General features: G+C 40.5%; 1 protein-coding gene across 1 annotated transcript in view; it reads left to right on the plus strand.

Moving 5' to 3' along the window:
• The window catches only part of agbl4 (AGBL carboxypeptidase 4), a gene marked incomplete at both ends in the record, with an annotated part of 342,597 nt that overhangs the window by 143,908 nt on the left and 183,606 nt on the right, over positions 1 to 15,083 (plus strand). Inside the window, one exon of the mRNA XM_079245646.1 lies at positions 3,350 to 3,444. Within this exon, the coding sequence (XP_079101772.1) occupies positions 3,350 to 3,444 (95 nt within the window). The remainder of the gene's footprint in view (positions 1 to 3,349; positions 3,445 to 15,083) is intronic.

A 15,083-nucleotide genomic window follows, 5' to 3' on the forward strand; every position in this document is an offset into this window, starting at 1 on the left:
ATCTTCCAGGGTAGCACACATGTACAGATACATGCAGACACATTCACATGTGATGACTTCTAAATTGGTCCGGGTTGTGTGTAAGTTTTAACGATCTGGTGAATTGGCCCTGCAGCAGTTTGTTTGATTTAAAATCGGTGTGTGGGTCTCTGTATGTGTGTGTGAGTGTGTGTGTGAGAGAGAGAGAACAAGAAATAGAACTGAGGTTGTTGGTCAATTATCCATACAAATACAGAAAAATTGAACTTCATGATGTTCATGTTCATGATGTTTACATGCGATGCTAAATTGAGAAACATGCGGGATAGTCATCATTTTCTGTGCTATGAACTGCTTCTCTAAAGTGGAATTCCCATCATAAATAACAATTATTTCTACATCGAGATTTTTTATTTGTGTTTTTTGATTTCCTGAAGGCAACAGACCACATGTAGTATAAATACAGATATTCCTTGGCTTTTAAATCACAGAATCACATTAAAACCTAATGTTTAGTACCTGTTTGATCTCAAGCACATGAAAATGCTGGTATAATCCTGTCTTTTTTCAAGAGTTTAGTCTATAGTTTGATGAATAATGTAATTTTGGCCTTCGAAACACTGACCTTACACTCAAATAGTCCCAAGTCGTACACAATTTTACCCTTCTCTGTCTTAAACGGCACATATGCTCTCGAATATGTTGCTGCTTGATCAGATTTATCTGCTCCAATTTAACGTCTCTCTCTTACCATCCAGGTGTTTCTTTTTGCTTTTTATTTCTTATGTCTGGTTGCCTCCATTTTTTGACATATCTGTGCCACATATGCAGTCCATCATATGATGAATGATGAAGTATGCAGAGAAATTGGATGCAAGGAATCAAATCAGCAAGTTACAAAAAAGCAGCTTTTGATCTTCTACCAGGAAGTGGATATTAAGTTGAAACTTAATTGATCTTGATGGACATTCAGGCATCCATGGATATAACCTTGAAATACCACAATGTATTCACGTTTGTTTAGAGAGACCATGACATAACCCTCTTTTCTAACTTTTGATTTTTTTTTTTAAGATTATTGATTTCAAAAGTAGATGAAAGAGATGAAGTCAAGTATTTGTCATTCAACAATCATGTGATTGTTAAAAGGGATTCTTGTTAGTTCTTGGGATTGATGTCAATAATAATTATAATTTTTACTTTATTAATCCACATTTGAAAATTCTGCTCTGCATTTGACCCATCTCTAGACGTACTAGAGAGAAGTGGATTGCCATGTTTGGGCCCTTGGGGAGCAGTTTGGAGGGGTTAAACTCCTTTCTCAAGGGCCCACAGTGGGGAATCTCCATTGGCATGCTACATGAACTTTATTCAGGTCCTGCTAAAGAGGAATAACAACAGTCCTCTTCTTTTCTTCTTTTCTGATATACCCACAGGAAAACAGTGTAAGTTGGTAAATGGTCAAGGATTTTCCTACCCTGCTTCTAAGCCTCTCAGAGTTCTTGTTTCTAATCCGTTTAACTTCAGGTAAATCAGAGGGAGACATGATGTTCAGTTCTGCTTTCCTACCTGTTTTTGTCCTGTACATCTCCTTGCTGCCAGTGAAGCTACCATCTACTCTCTGTTCCTAGCAACAATAACTTCCCCTACCCTTATTTATCTCTGTTGGGCAATTATTGCCTTCTCTTTTTTGTCTCTCTGTGTGTTCTCGTCTCTACCTCGCTACACCGACTCTTCCTCCGCTTGACTGTTTCTCGCCCTTGTTTTCGCATATCATTGTGCCAGTGATTCAGTCTTCCATTTCCTCCTTTTACCTTCATCTCTGTCATCTGTCAAGTCGTAGCTCCCTCCAAGTTAAACAGGCCGAACAAATAGATTACAAACTGTAGGTAGAGTGAATCTAAGAAGGAAGACAATCTGAATTTGTTGTGGATAAAGAATGAGGAAAGAGGCTGTGCAGTCAAAGAAAGGCAGTGGAGTCAGAGTGAGGCTGTATTTGCCTGAGGGGAAAAGGCTGAAAAGTAGCTCTTGCAACAGATGTGCGGGGCAGTAAAGTGTAATTGAAATGCCAGCAGCAATGGTCTTATCTCCCTGCTACAGGAGCCTGCTGCCAGTCTCAACATCAGTTAGATGTCATTTTACCTAAGTCTGAATCAGCCTGCCACAATCCGCAATCCCCATTCCTCTGATGCTAGGCAGGAGAAAAAGGCAGAAATGGGGGAAGGGGGGGAGGAGGGGAGTCTGTAATAGGATTTCAGTAGCACCCAGTTAACTTCCACCACCTGGACTTAGTTGGTAATTTGATATGCCCCATCAATAGGATTCATTTACCCCAGCACAGTATTACCGTTGCCATTCATTTGACTTTTTAAAAAATATATATTGATTCATTTCTCTCCCCACATTTTCACACTCATCCTGATTCTAATCATGCTGGAGGTGGGAGGAAGGAAGGAAGGAAGAGCTGTTCCAGAATATTCTAGCTATACAAAGTCTGCACACCAAAGGAGGTGGAAAGCCAGACACCATGGCTGTCCTCGGCGCTCCAGGCAAAGCTTAATGTTTTTGGCCAGGCAGCTTCCCTATGGGGAGAACCATAATGTCCTCCCAGATTAGAGGCTGGCACTCCTCTGAGCTGCTGCCTTTTATCGGAAACTTTGTTACCACAACATGGGATCATCCGCAGGACATTAAAGCTGCCTTATTTCCAAAGTGTAATCTTAATGTGACATGATTTGGTGTGTTGTCGGTGTTACACGGGGCGGTAGTGACAAGTTTTTTTTTCCAGCATCTTCCACATTTTACGGTTTATATTCTGTAGCCACTTCCATGTGACCTGAGAGGGAGGTGACTGAAAGAAGCTATTCTGTTCTCCTAAAGAAGATAAAAGTAAAGAAGGATCACTTCTTACCTCAACCCCCCAAAACAAGAGCTGTGTGATGTTTTTACAGATACATAATTATGTAACCTTTGATGTAAACAAGCAGTGAAAATAGAAAGCAGAATATATTTAAGTCAGTGTTGTTACAAGAAGTAAAAATCAGCACAATGTTAGATCAATTCAGAGATCGTTTTCGTTGTTTCGAACAAAAAAAAAAAAAGGAAATGATTTGACATTTTCTCTTAAATGCATCTTTAAAATGATGACTGTATAAGTGTTTGGTATTTTCTATTTGACTCAATGTAACTGGATCGTTGATTTATCCAATCAATGTATTGATGGTGATGGAGCCCCGTAAGCTTGTCAGTCATCTTGTGGTAACTGCTGTTCAGAAACTGCTAAATGCATTTACAACAGCATTAAAAAATATCACACTGCTTCAAGTTGTCACTTTTCACTGAGCGTTTGTGTGCATTGTTTGTCTTGCAGAGGGTTATTTTCAATGTGGTGAACTTCTCAAAGACCAAGAGCCTGTACAGAGATGGCATGTCTCCTGTGGTTAAGTCTACCAGCAGGCCCAAGTGGTAAGTAGCAGTAACATCACACTCCTCACTTATACTTTGTAGTTTTTCCATCTTTTACAACCATTCTGTATAGTTAGGTAGTTTTGCCTTGGATACTCAACTAGAATACTGAATACTGGTTTCTTAAACACTTTCTCCAACTTTGAAATACTTTCTTTGTCTCCTCAGCAGTCAGCACACACGTTTCCTTACACACACACACACACACACACACACACACACACACACACACACACACACACACACACACACACACAATCTCGTCCAGAGTGGATGCATCTGGGTGCATTAGCATGTGATCCACTGGTTGCAAGTATGATGGCTGTCTGATGTAATAACGCTTGACTGATGGATGCAGGAATGTGTGTGTGTGTGTGTGTGTGTGTGTGTGTGTGAGAGAGAGAGAGAGAGAGAGAGTATTTGTGTGAATGAATAGGTATGGCAGGAGGGAATGGGCAAGGCGCAGTGAGGTTGGGTGCGGCGTCTGCCAAGCAGGCTGGTGTATCCAGCGGGGCGGAGAACAGGGTAGCGTGATGAAGTGTTGCCGTCCAAGAGGAGCCCTGACATCTGTCATCAGTTGATGGAGGGCATCGGCAGAAACGGCAGGCATCTGCCACCCTGAGCTGCGTGCGTCTGCTGGCCTAGTGCCTGCACCAACTGCACTGTAGCATGCTGGTCTCAGGCTAATGGGAGGAGACAATGGGCACGACACTGTTGACAGGATAGATGAACTGCTGTCTACACTGTAGCACTGTGCAAGGCGATGCAGCTCAACTCAACACCTCCTTTTGCTCTCTCTGCTTTGATTCTGGGTGGTTTAGTTGCAGCTGTCATGGTGGAAGTATGACTGTGTTCACACTTTCAGAGCCTCAACTGGTTGTCATCTGGTTATTTGACTTACAAACCAATCGATTCAGGTGAAGCATGCACGTGCTTGCTTTGAAATTGAAGTTTTTCAGATGAGCGTAGTTATGTTTTGTATGTGAGAAGGTAGCAGTATTTTTTTCTTCTTTTCCGTGTAATCAGTGTCACAGATTATGAAAAAAATGCCACTTTCTGAACAGTCTTGACTTTCTAATTTGACACAATCTTCAATGTCTAAGCCAGTGATCTGTTGCAGAAGCTTCCCGGAACACTGAACTCCCACTGCTTTTCTTAATACACTAATCATGCAAACACGGACATTTTTATGTTTCAGTAAGCCTTTATAAATAGGTGTTTAAGTGACAGATATAGCAGGAGGCATGGTTGTTGAGCCCTGTCTGCTGTTTAACTGCTCCTCTAAGCAGCATTCTTAAGATGCATCATGGCTCACTTGTAAAGCCGTTTTGAGCTGTCTAGGGCTTCCAAGACTGCAGCAAATGTTGTTTGTGTCCCCACAAAGTGGTCAAGATGCTTTTAACACAACCTCCTCTATTTGACTTTCCATGAGCACAACAAAGCACAGACAGCTCCTAAAGTAGCAATCTTCTTTTTTGACAGTTACAGATATGGAATAAATAAAAAAGGCAGACTGGAGAGCTTCAACTGTCTGGCCCAAACTCACACAAGACAGGAAAAAGAAAGGAGTGAGAGAGAGGGAGAAGAAGCGCCGTAGAAAGACATGAAGAAGGTGTAAGAGGAAAAACACAACGCGCAAGACAGAGATTACTGAGACAGGTAGAAGTTGGGAGAGTGGGCAGCAAAAAGATTGCTCCCCACTGCCCACCACCCCATGTCTGTATTTATCAAAAGAATCGTTAGTTTTAGCTAGGGAGTTGAAGCCTTTATCTCCCCGTGCAGGTGCCTTGTGTCCTGGGGCCCCAGCATCTTTTGGTGCTGGAGGCTGCAGAGCCCGGCTGGCCTCGGCAAAGCTGGGAATCTCTGAGACAGACGACTAGCAGATTAGAGTCCAGCAGGACATTCACTGCTACAGGTAGAAAGATCTATCCTTTATCCCTCGCTCAATCCCTTTACTCCCCGTCCATCCTTTACTTTATGACTTCTCCAACCAGGAGAAACCAGAGCTAACAGAAGCCTGGATTCACTGAATCATTTCACATTTCAAGACATACACAGCTTAAATGTTGGATAACTAAAGCATCATGGGTAACAATTGCTTTCTGAACTGCACAATAAATTAGTAAGGGGTTTTTCACGAGTGGGTGACTTATTATATCCCTTATGGGTTTTTTTCCCCTTGTTTTTGCTGTAGAATAGCTAAATTAACAGCATGACACAGAAACAGCTGGATATAAGCACAGTATTTTCTCTGCAAGAACAATACCATAATCATTAATCATTGTGAGTACCAAAAATATCAATTGGCACTTTGATTTGGGAATTGACTTAACATTCAGAGTGAAAAAGAGCGTGAGAGTTTATGAGTCAGAGGGAAGAGAGTAAACCATATTTTCTTGTACTAGTCTACTGAGCACAACAGCCCCCTCGGTGACAGTAGGTGCCATCTACACTCCCTGCGGTCTGCTAGTTGTTAGACTGCTAGAGCAAAGAATTGCTCAGCATCCTTATTTCCTGAGATAAGCTAATTAGAAAGTCAGCGAGCGTGGTGTAATGCAGCAGTTGGAGGCCGAATGCTGTGGGGTGGGGTAATGGCCAGCATGGTTGCATGAGATTGACTGCATCAACCAGCAGATGCCTCATGCAGCGTCCCATGTGGTCCTGAGTAAGATGAGAGGGTGCAGAGCTGTGAAGAAGCTAACAATCAATTTAAATATCAGTTACTATTCAGGATATTTATAAAATGTTTTGGAAATTTGTGAAATGTTTCAGTATTATTGTGAAACATTAGTCAAATGTCAATTTTTTATTTTCATTAAACAACACAGCCCTCATGAATGATCAGGCAATAACCCCCAATAAATCCTGTCAAATTATGTTTTCGATTCAACTTGACTCAATTGACAAAAATCTGTTTAAAACCATTTGTCATGCTGACACAATCGCTTCCATTATTATCAAGTCACAAACAACAACTAAAATATCAAATATTAAATTAATCCCTGAGCTCTCGCTGATATTTAAATGAAAAAAAAAACAAAAAAAAAAAACAAGCTGTTCTTTCAACAAGACTGTCAAAATCTGTGTGCATATCCTTAAAATGTTTAAATAATGTAAAAGAAAGGAACAGGCTTAAAAGCTACACTAAAACAGGATTTAGTGTAGCTTGATGTTCTTGGCTTGTTTATCACATAATTAATGTATATCAAAGTTTTGTTACACATCTAATAGTTATGTAATTCATAAAACACAATGACATTACTTTATGGCCAGGTAACATCCAATTGACTTTTTTTATTCATGTTTTTATTACAAAAACACACATTTGTGTGTGTGTATTTATGGTTTCTGTCAAGTGCCTTCACAATGTAGAAAAACTTTATTGTGACATGATGTATTTGAAATATGTATTTCCATGATAATTTTGTAAGGTAAGGTAAAACTGCTTGAAGTCCTGTTGGACACATTCTGATACTTGTTTTTTGCCCCTTAAAATAAACCAAGGAGCAAAAGATTATATTATAATAATTTTGACATATCACATGGTAATTAATGATAAATATCCCCAAAAATGTATTCTGAAAGGGAAAAACACAGACATCATATAATAAAAAGGATTTTCTCAGCATATTTTCATAGGTTGAGACTGAAAGAGTTAATTAACTTTCCACTTTTTAGTCAATCAGTAGGTGTTTAGATAAGAATAGTTCCCTCTAACTGAGCTAACGGATGAACAGTCAGAGTTGGAGGAAATTGGTTGCCAAACTGCTTCTAAAGTTAGAACCAACCAACCTTGATCAAGGGTAAATGCTTTTTTTCCCCTCAAACCCCCCTCTTTGTAAGAGGCAACAAATAAAACAGAAGACTGCTTTTCAAGCAGTTGTGCTCAGCTGCTAGTCTGACACATAGACATGCAGTCAGTCTGTTGCTGTGCCAGAGTGGGAGATTTTGCTTTTCTACCGAAATCCCTGCTGTAAGCATGTGATGCAACAGCAAAGTGAAATTCTATTTGGAGATACCTGCCTCTCCGTCGAGGTGCATGTTTGCAGTAATTGTTCTGTCAATCAGCAATGCTCCGTCTTGCTTGTTTCCCTTGCCACCTGTTAAGTCCTGGCAGAGGGTGAGGGGGTGAGGAGAGGTGAGTCAGGGGGTGAGAGAAGGTAGAAGGAAACATCCACTGCTCTGTGTGTCTCTTTGCTATTCTTTGGTGGTGTTTCCTGTGTTATCACTTGAGGTCTTCTTGCCTGTTGTACTGTTGCGTCTTCGTTCTCACCTGTTTTATTTATTTATGTTACTTATTTTAACTTGTTCCATGTACACAGGTGGCCTGTTGCATCCTGTTATTTATTCAAAAGAAGTGTATTGTTTTTCACAAGTTGGTAGAATCTAAAATATGAAAGATATTATGGTTTATTTACCAATTTTTTGTTTACTACATACTGTACTGTATATGTATGTATGTATGTATGTATGTATGTATATAACTTTGTATAGCCAACGTGGAAAAGACTTGTCACAGTTTAGATGATGAAATGTATATTTAGCATAATGAAAAATTCTAACTTCAAACATGAAAAATGCAAATGAAATTACAGAGAAACTCTACAGCTCAGCTGATGTACAAGACCTGCTCAAGTTTTTTACTCATAGGACCTTCAGTGTGAGGGAAATTGCACTTGTCAGCCTCATAAAGAAACCTCTCATCCACTAGCACACACACACCCCTTCCTCTAAGTGTGGCAATACTGAACATGGGCAGTGAATAGGAGTACTGAGAGAGATGGTCCCTGTTTGGAGGATCAAGTGTCAGGCAACACACTCAAGATGGACAGGATGTAAAGGTTCTATGATAACTACAGAAGGCCCTACAAACTCCTCCTAAGATTCAGCCCTCTCCTCATCTGCTGCTGTGCCACTTGCGCAATTAACCATGTGCCATGCCTTTTAATAATAGACATTTTAATTGTCGACAAATGAAGAGTGATGTAAAGTAGCTAATAGCTCGGGCTAATTAATAGGGGAATTGAACGCTTGTTAATTAAGGGCAAACAGGACAAGGACCAGCTCGGGTAATTTGAGCAATAAAACCGAGACTAAAGACTGATTTCCAAACAGACCCGCTCATCTGAAACATCAAGCAAGCTCTGGTTCGCCTTTTGAAACCACTTGTGGCTCCCATACCAGAACTGATCACTCAATCCAGTGGCCAGAGTCCCAGAGACACACATGCATAAAGGAAGTATACACAGAGGAAATGTAAGCAGGGATGGCTAGGCTTCCCATATACGATTCCCAAAAGATATGATGTAACGATACAAATCCTAACTATATAATGTCCTCAGAACATAATAAAGATTATAAGCCACAAGTGTCTCAGTGGTATGATAAGGTATTTCATTTTCTTTTTGTTTCATTGAAACAGGCTGTATTAAAATGAACAAATTTCGTTTCCACCCAGTGTTTATTGCAAACTCCAATTCATGTTAATATTTAGAACACTTGCCTTCTACCGCACTTATTTCCCATTTTTTGCTCATCCCCTTTTGGTACTACTTAGAAATTACCTGTGGGTGTACACATCCAAAGACCAGGGGAAAACTGGGGAGAGCTTTACTGTCTTTACTGTCTGTCGAAGCTTCATTGCAATGTGCTTCACTAACATAATTTTTATTGTACTGATACCAGGCCTGAGGGTTCTGTCTCGGTGAGGCCAACCTGAGATAATTTAAAACAGAAACCATGTTCGATGCTGTCTCACGGCTCTCACACCCGTTATGAAGTGTGAACCGCAGCAATCATTTGGCCGTGCGTGAGCCTTCATATAAGACCTTAAGATTGAAAAAATATATATTACATATGATGTTCGTTCTCTGTCAACATTGCTGCAATAAAGGAGACGGACAAGATCTTTCAATAAGAATGAATCACAGAAGTAAGCAAACGACTTGATTATCTGTCACTGGCTTGTCCTCCAATAGGAAAAGGACAGCTTTTTTTTTTTTTTTTAATACAAGTGCATATTTGGAAGAGGAGGAGGAAACTATGTCATATTATCCAAAACCGAAGTGGTATTCATGTTCATGCTTTAATAACCTACCTTTCTATCTCCGTTTAATTTGCTTTGCAAACTTTATAGAGGAAATTGATCACAGAAATGTGCTATTAAATGAAATGGTACTTTTTCTCTCTTTTTACTTTTCTTTCAGGGGCTGTGTTTTCTTCTGGATAGGGTGAGTTAGGAGACAGAGAGGGGTAGAGAATAAGAGAAGCTCCAGCCGGAGCAATCAACAGCTTGCACTGCTTCCTTGTTCACAGAAACTCATTAGTATGCTGCCAGAGGTAGTGAAAGGGGATTATGTGAGGGAAATAATAGGAGAAAATGTAGCAAATAGATTAATAATCTTTTGGATGATAAGGTTGTGTATAAGAGTTGTGTGTGTCTATGAGTGTGCACAATAGTGCATGTGTGCTATTTGGCTAGGAAGTGTGAGTGCATTACAGCAGAGAGGCAACTTGCCTCTGACTCTCCATTCAACCCACAAAATGACTTACCTGGACAGTTTTATGTTTGCCTGGAGGAGAATTAAAAAGCCACTTCATTTCCTTTTTTACAGGCTGGGTACGCATGTCAGCACAGCCCTCCCTGAAAGCGCTCTAATCTAAATGCTTTTGTCAAGGGAGATTTGGTAGATTGCAGCAGGCAGAGGTACAAATTGGTTGTGTCATCTTATAATGAACTAGGTGAGGCGTTGCAGTTTTTCTGCAGCCTACAGCCCCCTGATTACTGTACTGTAAGTTACTGTTGCCTTCAGTATTGCAGGTGGAAGACCTCACCTTCACCCTGCCTTGTTTAGGAAGCCTGATATCACGGACACTGCAAAATGTTTTGTTGTGGTAAGCCCAGTCTGACACCAGGCACATTCCTCAGCAGCACCTTCAGCTGTTTTACACACATGCAGTGTAAGGCAGAACTGGATTTATATCATGCATAGTAGCCACACCTGCATGATGTGAATGCTTCAAATGTTTTTGGTGTTGATGTGTGGCTATGGGGTGTTTAAAGCTTACAGAGTGTGCTCTGCAACATTACGCATTGACCTCTGACTTCAACTAAAGGATTATAGGTACATCAGCAATTTCTCAAAGCTGTCCTGTCAAGTGTTTACAGGATGTGCGTGGACACACTGTAGGTCTGGTCCATATTTGTGCTTGGCTCAAAGAAGAATTCTCTCGAATTGTCCACGGGGGGTTATGCAATATTGTTTGTGGGGTCAGAAAACCTTGAGCCTATGATACTTGTTCGGGTTTTTCTACTCTGTTGCTGCCAAAAGGCCGGAATTTTAATCACTAAACTTTATTGCTAAGATTTCATTTGAAATTAAACAAGGCTGTGTGTTTGTTTATGTATATATTTGTGTGGCCGGCGCTACAATTCAAACGGCGCTGCAAAGCCAACACAGCTTTAGAACTGGTTCCAGTTTCCAGTTCCAAACAAGCCTTATCTATTTGCCTCTCTTTGACAATTGATTCCTACGGAATCCCTCTTCTTCACTGACATTTTGCTCTTGTTGATACATCAACTCCCTCTCTGAAGATAAATCTCCAAAAGAATGAATGTGCCATGAAACCTCCATTAGCTCTTATCCAGTCCATTGTCTTAGCTAGCTGTCATTCTCCTCTATGACCTTTCCACTTATTTAAGGATGCTCTTTTTTGTGTGCTTTTTCATCATTACGCTACCATGGCTGTGTTGCACTTATGTAGATGTTTTATTGAAATGAGTCTCTTCTTTCTGCTTCTCAAATGTGTCTGGATGTCAGATGAGAACATAGTGAACTGGAGTGTGAAGTTTTGGGTATTGGACTGTCTGAAACCTCACCGATGCAGTGTAGTTACTCCAGCAGAGTTAAACTTACAAGAGGGAAACATGGAGGATGAAAAAAGAGGTCGAATTACACTTACTAGTCAGTATATTAGGTATACCTTGTGAATAGTTGCCGTTTGCCATCAGAACTTTTATTTTCACAGGATAAATTCAACAAGGTGTTGGAAACTTTTCTCAGGAGTTTGATCCATGTAGACTTGATAAGCAAAACACAGAAGCTGTAATTTTGTAGGCTGCACATCCATGATGAGAATATCCTGTTCCAACACATCCCAAAGGTACTATATTGGATTAGGAACTGGAAACACCACATTCCCCATCAGCCTGCCCAACAACTAGGAGAAAACAGCCAGTTAGACACATGACATACTAGATATTTATAACTCAACGATAGCTCTATTTTCACAGAGTATCTCTTATTAAAAAAAAAAAAAAAAAAAAAAAAAAGACTGGAAAAATGTTGCCTGGTCTAATGAGTTTTGATGTCCTGATGACGGCCTTTGGAGTACATTGAATTCATTTTCATGTTCTAGTTCTACCAGTTTAAGATGATTTGAGCTTTGTAACATGCTTCATTATATTGCTTGAAGAAGCCTTCACTGTGGTCAAAAAGGGATGGATAGTAGGTTGGGGCATTTAACCAATGTTCATTTGGTATGATGTGGCCCAAAGTGCACCAAGTACATATCCTCACATATTTACAGCAGCAGCATGAATCGTTGATACAAAGCAGGATGGATCCATATTTTCAATGTGTTTGTCTGAATGTGGCAGCTGAAATCAAGATTAATCATATCAAGCAACATTTTTCCAATCCCTGTGTTGAACCGTTTTGGTGAGTCTTGTAATTGTCTTGTGAATTGTAGCCTTGGTGTCCCGTTCTTAGCTTATAGGAGCAGAAGCCGTGGTGGTCTTCTGCTGCTTTAGCCCTTCTGCTTCAGGCTTCCTTGTGTGTAGTCAGTAATGGCTTTCTGCATACAGTATTGCTTGAGTTACAGTTACCATTTTATCTCCAATTCCAACCAGCCCATTCTCCTCTGACCTCTGACGTCAAGGCATTTCAATTCATATAAATTAGAAGGTTGTGTGTAAAAATCCTAGGAAATCAGCAGTTATGGAAATACACAAAGCCACTTAAATCATCTGTCTTCGACATTTCTGATGCTCAATTTGAACATTTCTATGAGCCTAAAGGCATTGAGTTGCTGGTGTGTGATTGGTCAATTAACTGTTTGTGTTAGAAATCAGCTGAACAGGCATACCTAACAAAGTGACACATGAGTATATAACATGATTATTAAAATAATATTTATTTACTCTTCATTTTGGGGCATGTGAACCGAAATATGTGGTTGTCATACACCGCATATACAAACTTATAGATATGTATTTGAAGGGATTTCATCTCTGCTTGCATTATTAGCATTTCCTCTCTCTTCTCATATATTGAGGCTGCTCTCCAAACCCTTTGGCTCAAACGTTGTGTGATCTGAGGACTTATCGATGAGTGGAAAGCGAGTTTCTGAAGAAGTTTTAGTAATGCTTGCTCTGACAAAGTGGAGCCATTGTGAGTTATAAATTCCTAATATTTTTTGTGTCAAACTGCCTGTTGCCTCTCAGTTGTTGGACAGGCTGGTAGCAAAGGTGATGTTTCAATATGTCTCTTAAAACATTTGTAAAACAGCCACAAAAATTTCCCCTGCACTTGTGTCCACATCACAATGGCACATAAAAGCCTGAGCTGACAGCTCAAACTTCAGTACACCAGCAAATCTGGTATATTCCTATAGAGAGCAATGCCACCCTGCCAAGTCTGTGTGTGTGCATGTGTGTGTGCTTTTGCCTGGGTGGCTCTGGGTGTGCGCACAACATGTGCCCATGGCTTCCTTTGTGAATGCGTACATCTGTTTGTAATCGCTCGTGTTTGTGTTTGTCAGCAAGTTTGTTGACAACACTGTAGGACATCAGGGTGGGATTGCTCTGTCTGTGAGGAAACAGCTCATCTGAATATAGATGGGTCCCATCTGGAGGTGGTTGGCTTTGGCCCTTCATAATTTTGTAAGCAGCTAAGCATCTGGGGTCCGCTAATGAAACTAAAAGCACAGGCAAAGGCCGTGGGCTACCACAGGCTGCCTGTAGCTGATAGGAATGGAAGGAGGAGGATAGAATTAAGGAAGATTGCAAGAATGGATGGAGGGAGTCGTGAGCCAGGAGGAAAAAGTGTGCTGAGAATATTGGATGTCTTAAAGAGACCTAGATGACTCCTTTGAGACAACAGGCAAGAAAGCCAAGTAGGCCATTAGAAAACTGAGCCATAAAATGAAGACAGTGGTGTCTTTATTGTGGCCCATTAACTCAGATGTTCATGTGGAGATAGCTGCACTGTGTGCCACTGTAATGAGCAATACGATTCCCCGGCACAGAATGATGAATTGTTAAAGAACTCTGGTTAAGCAGAATTAACAAACATCAGTTTTTGAGATCTTTGTATTTTTATTTATTTATTTTATTTATTTATTTTGCTTTACACACATTTCATGTCTGGATCTGAGTTTAATTCTGAGCGTGAGCTTCTCTTGTCATCTTTAATCCGTTTTTCATCTTGTCTTTGACATAAAAACAGCAGAAAATTGAAATTAAAGGGAAATACTTTCATCTCCTTAATCATTAATGAAGCAAGAGGCTGATGGAGATTTATTTCTCTTTCTGGCTTTCTTGGCACACAGCATTCCTCGGATGCCTTTTTTTTTTTTCTTTTTGTTAAACCACTTGCTCCACATTCTCTTGCCTTTACTCTAGTAAAGTGGATGACCCTGGGCAACTCTACCGTCCACAGTGGCTACTTCTTGAGCTTAGGGACTGGAAAGCCATAGGCCTTTTTTCTTAAACTTTATTATTATAGCGCCTTTATTCCTCTGTCAGCCTGATTTCCCAATGGCAATGAAATGAAAAAGCAATTGGTTCTCCTTTTTATTACTGTCATCTTTGTTTTCGGGCCTAGACAGTAAAATTGCCTGATATCAGAGTTGCACTTTTACCCCCCATCTGAAGTCAGAGGGAAGAAAAACTATAACAGGGAAAATAACAATCAGCATCATAAAAAAATGACCTGTCAAAATGAGCGTGCCTCAAACTGGAAGGCCGCCAGCATGCCGACACCCACCAGTTGTTTACGACTGGATGAGTCAGTAAGAGTCTGATGGTGGCCTTCACTCTCTGCCAACTCCCACAGTCAAGGAAAAGATGCTTTAGAGGAGATTAGGATCACACACAGTCGGGGGAGATGGATGCGGAGAGAGGAGGCAGAGGTGGAGGGTGACAGAAGAGAGGTTGGATGTTTAAAGAGAGAAGAAAGAAGGGGAAGGAATGTTTGCAAGAAATGTAGAAGTTTAGGGGATAAATGGGTGGAGAGGAGGAGGAGGACTCCCCTGAGGCCCCTACTAACCCCTATGGAGACATGCTGACAGGGGATCAGGCTTCTCGTGCCCAGCACCTCAAATTATTTATTCATCTACTTCATTAAAGGAGAATGACGGGGCTACTTAGGATCCGCAGGTCACTCATTGCTCTCAGTCATCACTATTCGTAATAATGAAAGCCTTCACAGTGTGTGGAGTGTCAGCTGTTTGTGGCTGCTAACGCTCTCTGTTACGAGCAACTCTAAACGACTTGCTGCACTTATGCCATTTAATTGTGACTCAGTCTTGTGCATTTCTTTCTCATATTACATTCAAGTCTAAATTAGCATTGTCGT

The sequence above is a fragment of the Telmatherina bonti genome (assembly GCF_933228915.1).
Source record: "Telmatherina bonti genome assembly, chromosome: 8".
Lineage (NCBI taxonomy): Eukaryota > Metazoa > Chordata > Actinopteri > Atheriniformes > Telmatherinidae > Telmatherina > Telmatherina bonti.